At 36.8% G+C, this 21529-nt stretch overlaps 1 protein-coding gene across 1 annotated transcript in view; it reads left to right on the top strand.

The window, feature by feature from the left end:
- si:zfos-2326c3.2 (TRAF2 and NCK-interacting protein kinase) overlaps positions 1 to 21529 on the top strand; it is a 125547-nt gene that overhangs the window by 41266 nt on the left and 62752 nt on the right. Inside the window, 7 exon segments of the mRNA XM_028815689.2 lie at positions 1901 to 1957; positions 7348 to 7473; positions 13299 to 13343; positions 13345 to 13410; positions 15275 to 15365; positions 17552 to 17682; positions 19345 to 19399. Of these exon segments, the coding sequence (XP_028671522.2) occupies positions 1901 to 1957; positions 7348 to 7473; positions 13299 to 13343; positions 13345 to 13410; positions 15275 to 15365; positions 17552 to 17682; positions 19345 to 19399 (571 nt within the window).

Here is a 21529-nt window from a genome sequence, read left to right as displayed (position 1 = left end):
TCTCCTCAGTCTATCAGTGGAGCAGGACAGTGACAGCAGTCTGTCGTTAAAGTTGCTCCTCTGTCTGGAGATGACAATGTTTAGTGGATGCAGTGGATTCTCCATAATTGATAGGAGCCTGCTGAGTGCCCGTCGCTCTGCCACGGATGTCAAACTGTCCAGCTCCATGCCTACAACAGAGCCTGCCTTCCTCACCAGTTTGTCCAGGCGTGAGGCATCCTTCTTCTTTATGCTGCCTCCCCAGTACACCACTGTGTAGATGAGGGCACTCGCCACAACCGTCTGATGGAATATCTGCAGCATCTTATTGCAGATGTTGAAGGACGCCAGTCTTCTAAGGAAGTTTAGTCAGCTCTGTCCTTTCTTACACAGAGAATCAGCATTGGCAGTAAAGTCCAATTTATCATCCAGCTGCACTCCCATGTATGTATAGGTCTGTACCCTCTGCACACAGTCACGTCTGATGATCACAGGGTCCAGGAGGGGCCTGGGCCTCCTAAAATCCACCACCAGCTCCTTGGTTTTGCTGGTGTTCAGGTGTAGGTGGTTTGAGTCACACCATTTAACAAAGTCTTTGATGAGGTTCCTATACTCCTCCTCCTGCCCACTCCTGATGCAGCCCACGATAGCAGTGTCGCCAGCGAACATTTGCACGTGGAAGGACTCCGAGTTGTATTGGAAGTCCGATGTATATAGGCTGAACAGGACCGGAGAAAGGCGCTCCTGTTTTGCTGACCACAATGTCAGACCTGCAGTTCCCGAGACGCACATACTGAGGTCTGTTTGTAAGATAGTCCACAATCCATGCCACTGGGTATGAATCTACTCCCATCTCTGTCAGCTTGTCCCTAAGGAGCAGAGGTTAGATGGTGTTGAAGGCGCTAGAGAAGTCTAGAAACATAATTCATAAAGCACCACTGCCTCTGTCCAAGTGGGAGAGGGATCTGTGTAGCATATAGATGATGGCATCCTCTGCTCCCACCTTCTCCTGGTATGCGAACTGCAGAGGGTCGAGGGCATGGCGTACCTGTGGCCTCAGGTGGTGAAGCATCACATGTGACGTGAGAGCGACAGGTCAGAAGTCGTTCAGCTCACTAGGACGTGATACCTTTGGGACTGGGGTGATATAAGATGTTTTCCAAAGCCTTGGGACTCTCCCCTGTTCCAGGCTCAGGTTGAAGATGCGCTGTAGAGGACTCTCCAGCTCCAGCACACAGACCTTCAGCAGTCGTGGCAATACTCCATCTGGACCCGCTGCTTTGCTGGCACGAAGTCTCCTCAGCTCTTTGCTCACATGCGCTGCTGTAATTGTGGGTGGGGATGTCTTTTCTATGCTAGTATCAGCAGAAGGATGGATGGAGGGTGTAGTACTCCGAGGTGAGAGTGGGTTAGGGTGGTCAAACCTGTTAAAGAAGTTGTTCATTTGGTTTGCTGTCTTCACGTCTCTCTTGATGGTGGCACCCCGCTTCGAGCTGTAGCCAGTGATGATCTTCATCCCATCCCACACTTCCTTCATGCTGTTATTCTGCAACTTCTGCTCCAGCTTTTTTTTTCTGATAGAAAAAGACCCCATAGCCACCAACACTGGACAACAGCAAACAATATGAAAAACATCAGTGAAAAAAATCTCAAGTTACTCATGTCACATAATCCACATGTCAAGTCATCCAGTCGCATGCTCACAAAGTGCAAACCCCATGTCATTTTTCTTAAATATTGTTAAATAATAGTTTTGGATGCCAACCACTCTTTCATGGCCCTGCAAATGGTTCCTTTAATAGTGATCTTTTTTTATAATTCTAAGCTATTAAATATGTCAATGAAGTTAAAGTTTCATGGGCTCTTTGACTCTCAGTGTTTTTTACATACATACTGATGTGATCTTTCTTTGTCTTCACAGGGACGGCATGTTAAGACAGGTCAGCTGGCGGCGATTAAGGTGATGGAAGTCACCGAGGTGGGTTCTTCTTTGTGTTCCTGTCTCTATTTCCCTTTTGTGTGTTTTTCACTTCCTTCATGTACTAAGGTATATCTTATTTGCTTCTTTTTTTCCAAGTGCTGCTTATATGCTGTTCTCAGTTTTTATTGTATCCCCTGCATCATTTTCTCTAAATTCAAAATTAAAATCCTAATTCTCACTTTCTTGTTGCTTTGGTTCTGTTCCTCACGTGATTTTTTTAATCTCTTCCTATCTCTTTTTTATCATCGACCTGCTACCTATTTATATGAATGTAATTGAATTTTTCATTTTCTTTGTAAGTCTGAAATTTGCTGAATGAAATTAATGAGTAATGCTAAACAGTTCGATTACCTTTCTCTAAACAAGTTTAAAACAGTGCAGATGTGCATTTGTCCAAAGCAGCCATTTATGTACTGTGCTTGTCAAACTTATTCCTGCTATGGCAGCATATGCTTTTACAAAGTGTTCTTATACTATTGAATACCTCAAACTCAGCTCTAACTTTGAACACTTGAATGTTGAATAGCCATGCTGCCACCTGACAAATGGCTAAGGTGTAACCTGTACAAATCTCCACAGACTTCTCTGCTAGTACTGTGTAAATTTTGGCATACAATATTAACCAGCCTGGTTACATAAACATGTAACACTGGCAGATTCAACATCTTTTTATATCTTGCCTCTGGTGGGATCTTTGAGGAAGGATTATAAATGCAGACAACCAGCAAGGTGGTTTGAATGTGATGTTTAAATTTGAAGTACTGTACTATGACAACTCTGAAGAAGAGATGAAAATTAATTAAATAATTCCTGTCCCCAGCTTAACTTCAGCTTCAGTAAAGCTTAGTATCCTAAAATATGCACAAGTACTAATCATAGCGCTTTAAAGCCAGACCAGTCATCTATTGAGATATGTGACAAGAAGTTCTCTACACTTGGTGCCTTATAACTAACTTACATGTTCATTACAGGTGTGGATTCCAAATAAATTGTAAATAACCTAGTCCTACTCAAATCATTCATTGTTTTACACAGCAACCTTCACTGATTGCACCATTGTGGAGTACTTTATCGACAATAGTTTTTCATGGTAATAAAGTTAATCCTTGGACAAATCTTTGTTTTTCATTTTTTTCACTACTAGTACAAAAAGTCAGTCAGTCAGTCAGTCACTGTCCAACCCACTATATCCTAACACAGGGTCATGGGGGTCTGCTGGAGCCAATCCCAGCCAGCATAGGGTGCAAGGCAGGAACAAATCCCGGGCAGGGCGCCAGCCCACCGCAGTAGAACAAAAAGTTCATGACCTTATTTAGTAAGCCTATTTAATAGTTATGTTGACCTGCAAGAGACTGAAATCTGACTTTTTTTGCTCTTCAAATATTTTCAGCAAATTGGTCAATTTTGTAAAAAAATGAATGCAGGCCTTATGTTTTCATGCTCCCACTGTTAAGATTTAGAGGCCTTTACCTCTATTAAGTGGGAGAAGCACTCAAGAGATGACTTGAGTGACTTCCACATGTTTGGAAGCTTGGGAAAGCGAAGCAAATAACTTGTTATTGGGTGCAGGGCTTTTAGCCAAGTTTCATTTCAGAAGCTTGCTGTTTTAATTTGATTGTGTATAGATGTTAGTAGATAACCAATGAATGCCACATGTTTCATATATTTTCTGTGCTGGTTTCTATTACTCTGCAGCAGATGCACCTCTATAGAAAACAGGAACAGATTGAGCTCTTTTATAAAATAACAAAATACCTTGTGGGCCAGTTAAATACAAGCTGTATTTCCTAGTTAGCACAGTAGGGTACCCCAGGATCAGCATTTCAGGCAAAATTCTGTCCATGGCTGACACCATAGGTGAACTGCCCTCTCACGTGTTCCATCACCTTATGTAACCCTGAGGGTCAGTTTCTTACTTCATGTTCCATCCTTAGCATTAACAGAGATTAACTGCACTTCTAGCATTCCCTATCCTCTTTTACATTCCTTTGAGAGTCAAGTGACTAGACCTCTTTTCTCTGACCAAACTAGGCTGAACATGGTTGTCTAGAGTATCCAGTGTCCTTCCTGTGTGTGTCTACTCTGGCACACTACTTTTTTTTCTCGAAAGACCAGAATTGGGTCTCAAGTACCTATAGCTATCCTTTCCCTTATTTGTGGTTTCCTTTTTATGTCTGTCTTGATTTGAGCAGGGAGGTGAAGTGAACTGTGGTAATATATTGACAAACAGCTGATACTGTATATACAGTGTATATGTGTTTACGTTGAATTAAATGCTAGAACTCAGTCATCCCTGTAGTGCTTGCCTACATGCTTACAGACATTTTCCTAATCTCATTTATGTTTGTTGTTTAAATTACTGTAGTTCATTGTATCTTGACACCGGATGTAACAAATTAAACAAATAAATCTCTTCCAGATGGGTCTACCTGGCTGGGGCTTATATATTTGCACAATGCCAGGTGGGCTTCCTGTTGATCTAATATTTAATTATATTGTGTACAGTTTTGCTAGCTACTAAAAAATCACTCTGTTGCATGCCACTAATAGGAAAATCATGCAGATTGGCACATAAAGTGAGGTCAGATCATACAACTATGAGAAACATTAATATATGCAAAGAAGAAAGCAATACCATGTCTTAGTCTCTGAGAGTGAAAGACTCTGCACAGCAGTCACTGACATTTAATGAGCAAATTATGCATATAACAATTACGAATTTACGAATTACTTTGACCCCCCAAACAAGATTTTTATATGATCAATTTAGTTTTCTTGAAGTTAAACAAGAAAACAAGATCCTTGAAAATGGATGTAAGTCGAAAATTAAAATTAACAATCAAGATAAGTTGTGGAACAAATTCATCCAAAGTGGTGCTGAGAGCATCTAAATTCATTAAGGTTCATGTAGACCTAGAGATATAACACATGCATTACAAGCCCAAAAGCAAGCAAGAGACACAACAAAAGGAACATATTAAGACTGGAAATATGAAGCCAAACATTGGCCAACCAGCCTCCAACCAATTGCCATCTTTTAGGATTGGAGCTGGACAGTTCTTTGATCTAGAGAGAATCAGGAGATTGCCAGAAAAAGACTCAAAACTAATTTAGCAGGAATTGAACCCAGACAAAATAGTTTCTTCTGGATAAAGGAGATGTTGAGAGCAAAAAGCTCCAGGAAATGGAATGTATGAGGCAAAAATGCAGTGTTAACAGAGAGAGTGAATAGAAAGGAGACACTCAGAGACAGTAGACCAAAAAGCAGGAATTGGAGGACAATCCTTAAACATAAGAAGTAGTGTGTGAGGTACATTTAAGGCAGAAACATTTTTGAGGAGTACAGTATAAGCAATGTTCAAATTTAAACTGAACATGGTAATAGTTTGTGTTTTTAGAGGATGCAGAGATGTTGTTAAGTATAACATGGTGTTCCAAATACTGTAATAAGGTTGAGGAGGTCATGCTGTGAGATTAACGGTAAAGGTAAAGGTCTAGCTTACACCTTATGTAAAGGCACATACAGTATATGGATGCCACTGGCTTTAAGTTTGGAGATAGTCACATAAAATATTATAGAGGCGGTTGGAAGAGAATGGAGAGCACTTTGGAATGTAATTTGCTTTATAGACTGCTCTAGTTGCAGATAGAAAAAGAAGGGTGAAAGAAGGACAGAAAACTTTGATCACTAATTGGACAGTTAAGAGCATAGAACTCTTGTAAATATAACCAAGAGGCATGATGCATTCATTTGCCCAGGGTAGAAAAGAGCTAGGTTTGCCACCAATAGATAGAGCAGTATTATGGAAGATAGGGGTGTTTTCAACAAATCTGAAGAACATAAGAAAGTAAGAGATTTAAATTAGGAGATATAACTTTAACTTTACAGAATTAATGTTAGGAGAAAGAAGGATCAATGGAAGACAATGTTGAATTTGATAGGGAACCAAAATGATGAATTAATGATGTAATATAAACCCTTTTATTTGGAAACAAAACATATTAATACAACACAGCTTATTCAAAAATTGGGAATAATATAGCAGGTATAATAATATACTGTGAAAACACTAAAAAACAAAAGAAAACTGTATATTAACATTGCTTAATATTTTCCACTGTAATACCAAGATTGTGTTTAAAAAGGTCTTAACATCTCCTTGTAATTATTATCTCTAAATGCAAATTTTAAATTGTTCTGATACAACAAAATTAGAACTATGTTATTCATAATTATTCATAGAAGATTGGCTACTGTTAATACAGACCTCTAAGGGACATCATCAGGCCTCCTTTTGTTTAATGATAAATGTGTTCCAAAAATGATTCCATGCTTTCTTTGTTGTTTTATTTTATTATTTCCTATACATTCATTCATTGATTGGTTTCAATATATAAAATCACTGCATTTATTGAAAAGTGGTTACTTACGTTTTTGCATCTGTTTATTGAAAATATAGAAGAATCATAGACTCTAACCAGATTACCTTAAAAATCTAATTACTCTGTCCAGTATAATCTAATTTGTATTGACAATGCACCTTTTATTCTGTCTATTTACTGAACTTGTTTAATCCAAAATTGGAATTGAAGGGAGTCAGAGATTTTACATTCTGCATTAGGTACAAGACAAGAACTGGTCCTGGACTGGACACCTTTAAATTACAGGGCTTACTCACACACTCACACCATATCAATTTACAGATCTGGCTTAACACATTTTTTTGGAATGTCAGAATTCAAAAGTTTTTATTGAAATTTAAGCAGTTCAATCTAGTAAGTAATTTGAAATGAGGTTGTGGCAACACAGTTGGTTCTATCTCTACTTTTATACAGACAGAGAATTTATAAATCAAGCCAAACGGGACACCAGTAGAAGTTGTTTACATCAATTTTCAATGCTTAATTTACTTCCATTACTCTTTCAGGATCGTGAGGCAATCATATTTAATTCCACTTGCTACTGCATGTTAAGTAAGGTTCTATATAAAGCAAGAATTAGCTAACTTAAGTCATTTTAACTCATGAAGATGGTATATGAAAGCATATGAATGTCCGAGTGTTTCATTGAAAGATACTGTATTTTAGAAACATAATGGACTTTCTCCTGCAGTATGTGTAGTATGTCAGTATATACTGTACAATATCAGGAGTTCTGTTTTTCTTTTGAGTCATTCATGTTGAGGAAGCCCCAGCTTATTTTGGTGCCATGCTCAGTTTTGACATGTTACCATTTTTAAATATTCTTAATTGTTTTTAAATAATACTTTATAATAGTTGTCATATTTGAAAGATGCTATGTAAGGTCACTACCAAACTTTTTTTAAATATACTGCATACTGCCAGTGGCAATCAGCTTCATTAGCATGTAACATGTTTTCTGACAGGATGAAGAAGATGAAATCAAAATGGAAATCAACATGCTAAAGAAGTATTCTCATCACAGAAACATTGCTACTTACTATGGTGCATTTGTCAAGAAGAGCATGACAAATGAGCATCATCAGCTTTGGGTGAGTCGATGATCGTCACTGAAGTGGAAGTATTGATAAAAAGAAAGAACAACAGAGCCTTGCAAGCCTTGTTACATTTTGCAGTTGTCTAATAGAGATGTGAGATGCCTTTTTTTAAATATACATAATCGGTTCAGTGGTGTGAGCAAGAACAAGAGGATAATCTTCTGTTAATATTTAAGAAAGCAATCTTTATTGCACTTGAATTTGCAGTTCAGCCTTATGCATTCAGTTCTGTGAATAGGCATGTCAACCGATTAACACTGAATGAATTTTTATGGGTTCGTTGGGGGAATGACAAATAGAGTAATGAAACAAAAAACAGCATATGACTTAAATGACAGTTAAAGCATTTCCATTATTGTTTTGTTGTTCTCCAGGTATATCTGCATCTTTTTTGAGAATGTAGCTTTATGGAGTTGCCTAGAGTCTGACACATAATAGACAAAAAATGTTTTGCTGGTGAAAAATGGAGTAGCCAATCTGTTGTTATTTTGACACTTTTTTAGCTTGGCCTTTGGCTGAATTTTTATTGGTCATTGTCATTCTTGAAGATGAAAAAATCTTCTCCCATTTGTAATATCTCTTGAAAACTTGAACACAGTTTCCTCCACAAGTTCTTTTGGACTTTCCTGACTCTATTTTACATTTTATCTTAATTAGTCTACCATGCTGAGATTTGAAAAAATGCCATTCATTTCTGTATCATAACAACACAGAGTCCTCTTCTTTTTGATCTTATAATCTTTGATTTGTCTTGTGGTGAATTATAATGGACACTTGGTAGGAGCTATTTTCATCAACATTGATAAGCCTTATTGCCTCACAGATCCAGGATCCTGTGTACGACTCAACATCAAGTTGTTGTTCATTTGGAAATTGCGTTTTCAGACTTTGTCTATGTGGTGTTTTTTTGAGGGTATTCCGCTTTTCTCCTATATCCTCAGAAACATGCAGTTTGTAATGGTAAGCTTAAATTGGCCCTGTGTAAATTTTAATCAACTGGCGCCCTATCCAAGGCTCTTTACTGCTTTTTGCCCAGTGCTCTCATTATAGGCTTCAGCCCCCGACAGTCTTAATTTGGACTAGAAGGGGCTGAGAATGTTATGTTTTTGAAAAATAAATTTCACTTTACCACTTTTAGATGCAACTTAGTTTTCTTATTCTCCCTGGCAGTTGCTTTCATATGCTTTTTATTCTGCTTTTTATTCTTAGACAGGGAATACAGTTATCCCTGTTAGGTGCCATAATCATATACAGTATCTTCATTTTGTAAGCTGATGTCATCCCCATTGCTGATGAGACCATTGTGTTGACAGCAAACCTAATCATGGTGTTAGAGGTATGTGAAGCTGTACAGTTGTGAGTCATGAGAGTGAACAGAAGTGGGCTGAGTACACAGCCCTGAAAGATGTCAGAGAGGCAGTAGAGAGGGATTTTCCAATGCAAACTGTCTGGGGTCTATTTGTGAGGAAATCCTGGATCCAGTTGAACAGGGAAGTGTTATAGCCTAAAAGAATCAACCTCCTTATTAACTTCTCAAAGATGATGGTGTTGGAGGCTGAAGTGAAGTGTATGAACACCATTCTACCATAAGTGTCTCTTTTATCCAGATGGGACAGGGCAGGACGAACAGCAGATGTTATGGCATCCTCAATGGAACACTTTGGGTGATATGCAAATAGAAGAAAATCATGTGATAAAAATGTATGTCCAGATTTCAGGTAGCCCAAGACTAGCCTCTCGAAGAACTTTATGATGACTGGTATGAGCTCTATAGGGTGACAGTCATTGATATAAGGTGCCAGCAAATACAGTTTTAGTGGAAGCAATTTATACTCTCACAAGTTTAGCTTTTCTGTTAAAAATGGAAACGGAAGCTTAACTTAGCCTCAGAACCAAAAGCAGTAATAGTATACTTATTGTTTTGTCTGCCTGCTATCATCACAAGGGTTGGAGGCGATGCTACGTCCTGGAGTTGCCAGGATCCACATAGAGATTTTTATTGGTGCACATGGAGGAAAAACACACTGTGTTTCATTGTACTCATGTCTATTGGTCATACAGCACCTTGTGGCAGCTAGCTATAGTGTAGTTTCCGTCTTTGAGATTTGTTACAGGGTTCCTCTGTTGTTAGCGTAAAATACATCTGTTGAGAGTTGTAATCTGCTAATTCGGTTCCACTGCTAAGGTCTGGCTCAAGAATATATAACAGCAGCCTTTTGATTGATAATTGGTGGATAGGTTGTTTATCAGAGTAGGCCAAAGTGAGTTATAGACAGTTTTACTTTTTTATTGTACTGTCTTGCCTCATACTTTAAAAATGTGTCCTGCTGTTTGCTCATCCACTTGTGCACTGCTTCAGTTTCATGCCTTCAAAACTCTTTTAGTAGAGGAAGTACTTTTGAAACCTTCTTAACCTTCTTACCCACTTTTGCACCTTTTTTAAGTAATTTTCTCCTGTGATCCTGCAAAGGTTTTTATAGCCATGGACCAAAAATTATTTTACAGCAAGGTGTTTTCCAATGATACAATGGAAAAGGAAAGCCTAAATGTTTAATCCTTGAGTGCAAACCGTATTCAGTTAGTTTTACACATTTACATTTACATGTGTATGTATATATATATATATATATATATATATATATATGTGTGTGTGTGTGTATTTATAGTGATAAAAGGCGCTATATATGCGCCTGACCCAACAGAGACTGACAACAGAGGCACGTTAAAATAAGCCAAAAGGGATTTTATTTTCTTCTTCAGCTGGGGGCCACGTCTTCCCTGTTTCCCTCAGCCACAACACAGCTCCGCAAAAGCACACCCAAAAACACAAACACCAAATAAACTCTTAAGTCCTCCACTCCTCGTTGGCAGCTTTGTCTCGACTCTGGCTCCTCGAGTAGTGGTTGCTGGCTCCAGGTGCTTGGTTGCCGAGTTTCCGCTGCACTTCCGGGTGTGGCAAAAACACTGCCCAGAAGGGCTCAGAAGCTCCAGCTGCAGCACCCCCTGGCGTCGCCTGCGGGATCCAACAGGGCTGTGCCAAACTCCAACTCCCATGAAGCCCTGCGGGAGTCCGAGGCACTGCTGCAACCCAGGGGGGTTGCCATCTAGCATCCAGGGGGAGGTATTGAATAGCCCATCGTTTCTCCCCCGGAACATATACTGAAGGGGCGTCCCGGCCTGGCATGGCCCCCGGCGATCCGCCACAATATATATAATCTGTGTTCAAGACTACCTGATTAGTTCTAAACTATTTTAGAGACTACTAACACCTGTTGATGCATGTCTCAGTGTTGTCTCACTATATAAATTTTGACAAAATCCTCTGTAACTTGTCCTTTTCTTGATTTAACAGTTTCTTTGATTTAATGCTATTATTTTCTTTTCAATTTATTTTATAATTTATAGTAACCATTAGAAAGGTTGTCATTCTGTAACCCATAAAAACAGATTGACAATTGCCTAAAGGAGAACTGTACATTGCTAAAGTGACAGCAGCTGTTAAGTTTTCAAGCAAACCTGTTTTTTGTCACATATTTTGGTTCAACATTTCCTGGCTAAAAAAAGTACAGAAAGACAGTGATTAAACACACACACACAAAAGTTTCATAGTTTACATGACAACCAAAGCATCAGAGCATGGACGAGGTAAAAAAAGCTGTTCTCTGTGATAAATAATTTCTAGCACTTCTCTTTTTGTTTTAAATGCCAGGCTTTCCTGTTTCCGCATGTGTGAAATGTGCAATCTGTCTTCCTCTTAACAATCTTGACTCATTTAAAATTTCCTTTAGAAACATATATTGCAATCTGTGTTAATTTGTGAAATAATTCTTGAATGAAAATGAGATGGAATTATGCAACAAGCAGAAGTGCCATTGCTTTTGAAAATAGAAGAGGAAGTGTCTTAATTTGATAGTGAGAAATATGTTATAATTTAATAAAAAGAAAAATGTGCATAGGCACAGAAGACATATACATTTTATTAATTTCTGTCAAAGTGAAGGTGTAGGAGTGTCACTTAAAGGAGCAATATTATAATTTGGTCTGCACACATGAGGTTAATTGTAAAGTAATTTTGAAACAACAGGCAAGGCTCCAGTCAGTTGTTGTTCTAAACTCTGCCAGTACAAATTGCACATTTTTTTAAAAATAAAATAAACTACCAGGAGGAATTATCACATGGAGATCATCAGGAGCATGACCCATGGTGAGATTTTACTGTTGTTTTTAGAAGCAGAACATGTTTTCTGCTCTGTCATTCAGCTTTCATCTCAATGTATCTGTCTGCAGCTGCAGTAGTTGAAGGTCTTTTACAGCAATCCTTTTAGTATAAATAGTCTGCTGAGGAGTTAGTGTTCCGTCATTGCTATGTTTTAGCTAGATGGGTATGTTGCATTTATTTATGACTTATGTGCCTAATGTGCCTCCTTTTTCTTCAGCAAGTCTGGACTACACACCACTTAAGTCAAACTCTGTTACAGGGTGTCTTCTACTTCTAAATTTCAGTGCTAGAATTCTCATTAATAATATTGTTGTTTCTTTGACAAAAGCAAACATGAAGGAGTGCAACCAATAGAGCACATTCATTTTTGACTGCACAAAGTGATAAAGAGGGGATGGCCTTTTTAATGTTAGAAGAAGAGTTTTATATCTCTATATATAATCTTCATTTGGATCTTGATCTTTGTTTGTCCGTGAATGAATTAGAAGAAGAAGCACTAGATGGCAGTAGAGAGACAGCTAAAACATAGGCATTGCATTAAGAATCTCCTCCAGGCTTATACTACTGAAGACTGTAGTACTCCAGTCACACCTCAAAACACAGACATTCAAACTAAACAAATTGTTGTGCTTTAAATTAACTAATCTTTATATATAATCTTCATTTGAATCTTGATCTTTGTTTGTTCGCGAATTCCACGCATGCGTAGACCACCTTCCAGTTTAGTACGTTGTTGTTACTCATGGATGTCAACAATGTGCCAGAATAACGTTAGGGGTGGTGGACAGTGTTACGCTGGTTAGCTCCTGAGGCCTGGTTAGAGAATGAGATTGCCGAAGATAAAGGGTACGTGCCTACGTAACATATGAATGAAAGAAAGACAGTGGGTAAAATGAATGACAACGTAACAGCACGTTCCGGAAATTGTTATTGTTACGTTGTAGCCGGCGAGTGCTACGCGTCTCACAGTTGTACCGTGGCTTGCTCACATGTCAGTGAAGTGATCCCTATTTATGCTTTAAAGAGCCTGGATACCTATGTGTCCCCCTTTTATAACCATTGCTCCGTGTATATTGCCTTATTCTTTGGATTGCCACAAAGCAACCTGCGAGATTGGAGAAAGGTTGAGAAGAGATCGTGAGAGGAAACGACAGCATCGTGAAAACGAGACGGACTGTGAACGGAGAGAAGCAGAAATGCTCCTACACCACCACATAATTACTATTCGGACAGTGATTCCGAGTAGGCCGTCCCTATCGAATCAATGTCCAAGGATTTTCTTTTGTAATTTTGTTCCCCTTATAAAAAAATCATAATGCTGTGCGACAAAGGGCCCAGTTCACGACTGGCAGCCACGTTTAAACAGGGAGCCCTTCACAGACAACTTTAACATGCGCAACGTAGTTGGGCACACATGGCTAGTATATATATATTCTTCTATATTACTATAACAACAATTTAGAAACAAAATTTCATTTCAGCATTCCCTGTGTTAACATTTTGATATGTTTTTCAAGTAATTTAACAATTATATTCTAGGATGTGCAAAATATGTTTTTACTATGCGCAACTGCTAAAAGATATTCTCTTTCTCTTCTAGTTGGTAATGGAGTATTGTGGGGCTGGCTCTGTTACAGATTTGGTTAAAAAAAACCAAGGGGAACTGCCTGAAAGAAGACTGGATTGCCTATATCTGCAGGGAGGTGTTGAGGGTATGTTTGTATGAGGAATTCATTATTTCTTATACTCATCTAATGAAATTCAGAATAAACTTATCTACTGTACCACCACCATTCTTATCCTATTTGGGTAACTTTTATTCAAATTAAGTTTTATTAAACAAAACTCATATCCACTGTACTGCTTCACAGTGGCTTCTTTAACTAGACCACTTTTGTTTCTGAGAGAAGTAGTTTTCAGTGCAAGTGACTGATAGGAGACTTTCCACTCCAATAATAACTAACCCTATTTTGTGACTTGGAAGTAAATCATTTGTTATGTTCACTATTGACCACTATTAAAAGATGAAATTTTGTACTAGATACCTATTAAAATAGTATGTTTAGTAGTCATGCAGCAAACATATGACAAGCAATTAACACATTTATTAAGAGAAAATAGTGAATTTGTTTACATGATCTTATATGTCAAAAAGCAAAGAAAAGAATAGTTTGGGCAATTACAGAATGTGCTTATATGATATTGAATTAAAGTAGTTAGACTTTATGGTATAAATCATCTTATAATGCTTTCAGAATATATTGTGGCTATATGCATAAATGTACATACTGACAATGCAGTAGTATACAGAATATTGACAAAAGGAAGGGAACACTGAAAGAATAAGGTAAAGTTTGCTTGAAAACAACAGAGGAGAGTCTAATCTTGTATGAATTTTAAAACTGTTTAAATCCATCGTCAGTGTTATTGTCGCAGAATTCATTTTCTAGGTGTGCATCACCAAATTGCAGTTTTCTGGTGAAATAAAAAATAAAAAGAGTTTCCAGTAAAATGCGTAACTAATGCAAGACATACATGTAAAACAAAATGCATTTTCCTTTGGATACCTGTTTGAGTTTTAACTAAAAGATTACTATACCATTAATTCTTGAATAATATTGAATTGATGGACTGGTGCCAAATTTAATTCCGGCCTCTGCATAGGCAAGTACTGTGTGTGAAATCAGAGCACCCCAATAAATAGAAACTCTCTTATTTGGTTGAAGATGTAACAAAATGATGTATAGTAACATCCTTACCAAATTTGTTCAAATTGATCAAGTATTTTTTAAAGATATATTTAAATGATTTAAAGATATCTTGAAAAGAATTATATTTTATTCAGTGATATATTTAAAGATATGATATCATATGACTGATATAGAGATATGTTTAAATATCGCAAGAGATCTTCAAATCAGGTAAAGATATCCCTTAATAATATTGTGCTTTGCCATAATTCAGTATTAATTCACTGAGCCTCCGTGTCAACCTCAGTTTTCAAACAATAATACATAGATAAACGATACAAACTGTGAAAGCCTAGTAATGCAAAAAAAAATCATTCTGGTTAAATGTGAATAATCAAAGCATATGATGGGAACCCCTCCATGCAAATTCCACTAAACAATTTCCCACCCAGAATCAGAATAATAAGAAGTTAAACTAGTTAGCAGTCATGAACTAGTCACAAATTAGCTGACATTTACAAATCTGTTATTTACATATTTAATTCTTATGCCAGCGGCACCATTTTGACCATTAATCTCACTTCTGATTTACTTTAAGAAAAACAAATAATTGTGTATGTTGCCAGAAATTGAAATACTTAGCAATTAAGCTCCTATTTTTGAAATGTACAGTGTGTGTAGACTTACTTTTGGTGAAGCATTTTGAAGTTATGCCCTTATTTGCATTAAAAGAGACACAGTTTATGTGTCCAGTTATCCAGGAGTAAAGTCAGGTAAAATTCATCATAACCAATTTACTACTTAATATAGATGCACTTAAACATAGAAATGTAAGGAAAAAATGTACTGTAGAATGTCTGCTAAAAGCTTTCATTTTTTCAAACAGGGACTGTCACATCTCCACTCACATCATGTGATCCATCGAGATATCAAAGGCCAGAATGTCTTGCTGACAGAAAATGCAGAAGTGAAACTTGGTAAGTTGTGCCTCTCTGTTTGTTTCTTTATGGCAATGTGCAACTTTTGGGATGCAAGATGTAAATGTGCCATCATCACTGTCTTGTTGTCTTTTTTTAAATTAAAGCAAGAAAAATATTGATACTGTATTAAAAAAATTAAAACAAAAATAGTTTAGGCTTCAGTCAGGTTTTGTGGAGTTCTGTCTCCTTTCAGGTCTTCTTTACCTTGTTTCTCTGCCATCACTTTAGGGTTGCAGTTTAGATATAAAAATGTTACATAATGCCAGTTTAGTTCTTATCATTGTTCCAGATTACACTTTACACCATTACACCTTACATTCTTTCCTGAAATAAGGTGAATAAAGTCCATTGCTGATCATTTTATTTTTAACTATGCTAGTTGTGGTGTAGGAGCAGCACAGTGACGCAGTGGGTAGCGCTACTGCCTCGCAGTTAGGAGACCCGGGTTCACTTCCCGGGTCCTCCCTGCATGGAGTTTGCATGTTCTCCCTGTGTCTGCGTGGGTTTTCTCCGGGCGCTCCGGTTTCCATCCACAGTCCCAAAGACATGCAGGTTAGGTGGATTGGCGATCTAAATTGTCCCTAGTGTGTGCTTGGTGTGTGGGTGTGTTTGTGTGTGTCCTGCGGGATTGGTTCGTGCCCTGTGTTGGCTGGGATTGGCTCCAACAGACCCCCGTGACCCTGTGTTTGGATTCAGCGGGTTGGAAAATGGATGGATGAATGGATAGTTGTGGTGTACATTCAGTAATAATATGTGAAAGATAAAGATAATTCAGCAGTACTGTAAGGGATTTCAATTTGCCACTGAATCACAGATACAAAAACATCTTGAAAAAAGTTTCCACTTTGACAAAGTGTCTTGAAAGTAAATTACAAAGTTTATCAGTTCTTTGTAAGTTTTCATCCTCATAACAATTGTTTCTTGAATGTCTGGAAAAAAAAAACTTCCACAGTTTGCTTTGTTTCTAACTTTCAACATTTTAAAGGCATGTTTTTTTCCTTCCAAGGATTGCACATTGTATCTCTCCAGGCATTTCCTTGTACTTTCCTTATTTTGATCCAGGTATCAACTTATTTTAGGACCTGTTCGGTGCCTTTTCCCTAGTTCAAAGTAGACCCTCATGTTAATCTGAAGCAAACTTTATTTAAATAAAAGTAGATTCAGGCACAGGTTGTTTGACTGAGTCAAGTGGATACTCAAAAGACGCTTGTACTAACTACTGCATGAGGTTACCTGATGTATGCTGTTATATACTGTACATATAACATATGTGTGTCACCTGGTGTTGTACTGATCGTCAGTGTTGTATTCATTTTCTGCTCTTTGTATTTTACTTCTGCTGCTAGTCTGTGGGAAATGAAAGTAAGAATCATATCGTACTAATTAATACTATTCATTTTTAGTTTTTTTCACTGTATAACCAAATTGTACCAGTAGTATAACATGATGATATTAATAGTAGGAGTTAAATTTTATTTGCTAATATTGTAATAATGAGTTTTTTTTATATGAATAATAATCTCATTAACCACACCATAGTGTAACTTGCCACTTAAATAGTCCAAATCAAGTTATATCAGAATCAGAAAGTACAGAGGAGCAGTATTATTTCATATAAATATTGTTTTTAAAGAAAGGAATAATACCTCCATAGTAAAATATTCCCTTTATACTGTAATGTGTTTTAATATTACACTCCAAAAATATTTGTAACATTGAATGTACCTCATTTTTATATTTATATGAACTATGCCACAAAAAAGATGTGATAAAGACCTTTTTTGCAGAAAATCCACATTTAATTAGAATTTTGTTACAGTTTGAAACCAAACATCTCACCAAACCAGTTTATCCCTGTTAGTGAGAACTGTTATGGTGCTGTCTGTATTTTTTCCAAGCAATAAGTATTATATATTTGAGATGTAAAAGATGTCTCAAGAATGGTCTGTGGTAAAGATTAGCCAGCATCTTCAAACCAGTAATGATTACATTAGGACACGGGAAGTATTAAAAATTACTGTTAAAATCCAGTATATTGAATACCAGGCCAGTAGTGATCCAAGATGTACTATCATTTTACCAGTAACAAGATTAGTAACATTCATGTAGTGCTGGGTTTAAATATTCCTGAATGATTTCAAGCAGTTACCACTGTTGACTGATTTTCAATCCTATCACCACAGTTGACTTTGGAGTCAGTGCACAGCTTGATCAGACCATTGGTCGGAGGAACACTTTCATTGGTACACCATACTGGATGGCTCCTGAGGTCATTGCCTGTGATGAGAATCCTGATTCCACCTATGACTACAGAGTAAGTGGTACAGAAGTCAAGGATATTGCTTTTGGTTAGAACTTTGAAATGCATATTGAATATGGGATGCTGCGGTGGGTTGGCACCCTGCCCGGGATTGGTTCCTGCCTTGTGCCCTGTGTTGGCTGGGATTGGCTCCAGCAGACCCCCGTGACCCTGTGTTTCGGATTCAGCGGGTTGGAAAATGGATGGATGGATGCTAGTGTTTTACAATTGAATTGAGCAAGATTGGAGAAACTGATTATGTCACATTACATTAAAATTGCTAAGGGACACCATTTCCTATTATTCTTTATGTTTCAGTGCTCATGCTTTAGCATCAGGGTAGTATCGTTGAAAATGCTTTGGTTTTAAATTGGCCCTAAACCTCAAATTTTTCTATGTGGAAGCTTATACTACAAACTGCTGTATTATATTCTTATTCACCTCTATGTTCATATTTCTGCCTACCAGACTCAAGGATCATTAGCATGCCCACTAGGCAGTTGAGGCTTCAGCCACAAAAGTACACCCGTACTAATATAGCTCTATTTCGCCTAAGACTACATTATGCAGTGGAGGAACCTCCTCTCACCTTTCCTGGTCTGGAATTAAATAATGAGCTAATAAATTCTCCTAGGAGAAACTATAGGCAGATTAGCAGTGCAGGCAAACAGTTCTCTTATTCGATTTAATTTAAATATCTAATGCCATAAGCAGAAGCACAGGCAGAAGTAGTACACAAAGTCTACAGCCTGGATTCTTGCAGCTGTAGCTATTTTCAGATTGTCTTCATTCTCTGTAGAGGACTTATTTCTTTGTTGCAGCAGAGGCAGAATCATAGATGGCTTATGTCTTTATCAGATGATAATGAAGACCCTCATTCAAATGGATTTTAAATTGATCTTTTATTGTTGAAACCTCAATCACATCAAACAAGAATGCAAAGTCAAACTGTTAAACCTTAACCAAGTTGAATCATTTCAGTAATATAACTTCAGCATATCAGTCTGTTTAACATGACTATACATACAAGGAAACAAAGTCCATGTAATCCCTCCTATGGAAATTGTTTGAACTGCAAAATTTTAATCCACATATCATTCAGTAATGCCTAGCTTTCATTTTAACAGAGATGTGTTTTATACAGTTAGTAGTATGTATGTTTTGAAATTGTTGATTAACATTTAACATGTTTTTGGTAAATACTAACTGATCACAGGTGTAGAGGAATAACTGGTTCTTGGTCACTTGCGTCAATGTCTCATCCTTAGTTTTTGCAAGTTAAAGTGCCATTTACAAATTATAAATTTGTCATTGAAATAAAAATCCATATTCTAAATTAACATTAATTCGACATGTCATAAAAGTTCGATAAAATTATGTATGGATAGATGGATGGATGGACAGATGACTTTCTTCTTACAGCTGTTACAGCAATATACTGTACATCTTTCTAAGACACATAGTTCTGTCATTCTGTGACTCTGTATAGTGAATGCAGAAGCAAGATCTCTTTTTTTATCAAATAACTTGTTTGAAAGTAGTATGTTTAAGAAAAAGTAAACAGTTATCATGGAACTCTGGGGACGAATTTGGAGTATCCAGCTATAAGGTGACTCTCTTTAATGTATTTGACCGTATTTTAAGCCCTTCACTTTTTTTCTTCTTTTCTTCTTGCAGAGTGACTTGTGGTCCCTGGGTATTACTGCTCTAGAAATGGCAGAAGGAGCACCTCGTAAGTGTGCCTCTGTAGAATGTTTGAGTTGTAGAATTTCATTGTATAATGTCCATTACACTTAAAGATGTCTTTATCTTGAGTATATTTAATACAAGTTGATTACTGTATAAATATTATTCTTTGTGATTTTTTGAATTATAGATAATGTACATCAGAGCTAAAAATCATGTAAGCCCTGGTCACATTGCCTGATTAAATGTAATTTTGCCGTTGACATACTAAAAACTATTGTCTGTCCTCAACATCAGAGTCACACTCAAAAGAGTATTCTAAGCTTGGAAGCACAGATCTTCACTGCATTGTAACTTCATTCAATCATTGGAATATCCAATTTTAGCTCTCGGTTATTCGTGTTTTTTTTAGCTCTAAGTAGGATTACTAAAAGTGATGAGTGAAACAAATAAATTTCAATTTTCATACTGCTTCGTTAATCTTCACAGATGATTTCACAAGTGCAAAACCAACAAAAAACTAACTTTAAAGAGTTTTTTGTGGGCTTAACTTTTTTTGTAATGCATGTAATTTGTTGCACATCAGTAAAATCAATTCTGCTTAGGCGTCTTGTTCATGTCATTATCGAAGTGAACAGTGTGTTTTAAAAAATGTGACTTAATGCATATTTTCCCCACAAAGACATGCCAAAATGCACCATTGTGCAGATTATATTGTGTTTTCTCCATGGGAAACCTAACTATATGCATCTGTTAATAATGCATCATTAGAACTGTGGTCACCAGGACTGTCATCATAACTGTCAAAGTGAGCACTGTAGTAAGTTCTAGCAGAACAACCACAACACATGATTAACGATTCAACAAAATGTGTGCACACAACCGAAAATGAGTCTGGTGGTTTTTTTGTTTTTTTTTACTAGAGATCTTTATTTGAGTATTGAACAACCAGATGCATATGTAATCAATGCATTAAAATGTTTCCCAACAGAACATCTTTCTTCTTGCGTCAATATCACACATTTCTGTACAAACAGCATCTCTGTCACAAATTTTTTTGCGAAGTAAAACAGAGTTCCTCTGCAAATTTGATTTTGTGCCAATCATTTTGCTCATCACTACTGTAAGATCTGCTGTTCCTTTAGGTATTTTTATTAAAACTTAATGTACACTACCTTTAATAATGGAGCTGATATTACCGTCAGTCAGCTTTGCAGTCATTTTAATCACATGTACAGTACATTTCATACTTTTTATTTTGATTTGGTCTTTCCAAGGTCACAGTGTGTCACTGCAATTTGCTTTGTATCTTATATATTTTTTAAATGCAATTCATTGTTAGAATAGTCTGCCAGGTTAGCTTGAATTGTCTTGTACGACATTCTTCTTTATTAACTTAAAATGACCTGTGATGGGGATTTTAGTTGAAGATCTGTCAGTTCATATTCAGACTTAGTTGTTATAGTTCAGTTTTAGAGCTTGTCCTGGCAGTACTTGGAACAAAGCAGGACTTAATTCCCTATGTGATGCCAGTACTGTTTAACATGTTGTATAGAATAATTATTAATTAATGAATCTTAAAATTCTGCTTGTAACTTCTCATCCTCTAAAAAATTTTGAACTTTTTGAATGTGCCTTTAATTTAGTTTAATAATTCTAATTATACCTTTTTAGATCCTTGAACTTTATTTTATATAGAATATTTCATAGTGATGGTCTACCTGTAGTTAGTTAATACTATTATTAAATAAAAAGTAAGCCAATGCAGTAAGTACCGAGTGAAAAATAAAATACAGAATACATGCTAGGTTTACAGCCCAGAGATTTATACTAGTTAAAGTGGGATCACTGCTTAGAGGTGGAGAACTTTCCCAAGGCTATATAGTGTTTGGAATGCTTTATAGAAGATTTTAGTTGTTTTGATTGTTTTGATTGTTGAGACCATATCATCTGTTTACTCTTTTGCATGACATGAATTCTGCATAAAGATTATGTCACAAAGTTGAATAATGAAACAATAGTCCGATAACAACAAATACTATTGTTTAATTCAGTCAGAGTCAACATGGAGAAAGTAGAACAAGTAGATAGTGCATATCCTTGTCTAAGAGTAAATATACAGCATTCTTCAAACGTGGATTTATATATCAGATGAAGTAGTATCCTTTCTCTCCAT

Source organism: Erpetoichthys calabaricus, chromosome 12 (assembly GCF_900747795.2).
Source record: "Erpetoichthys calabaricus chromosome 12, fErpCal1.3, whole genome shotgun sequence".
In the NCBI taxonomy this organism is placed as follows: Eukaryota; Metazoa; Chordata; class Cladistia; order Polypteriformes; family Polypteridae; genus Erpetoichthys; species Erpetoichthys calabaricus.
Note: the sequence above shows the minus strand (reverse complement) of the source record. Positions and strands in the feature narration are given on the sequence as shown.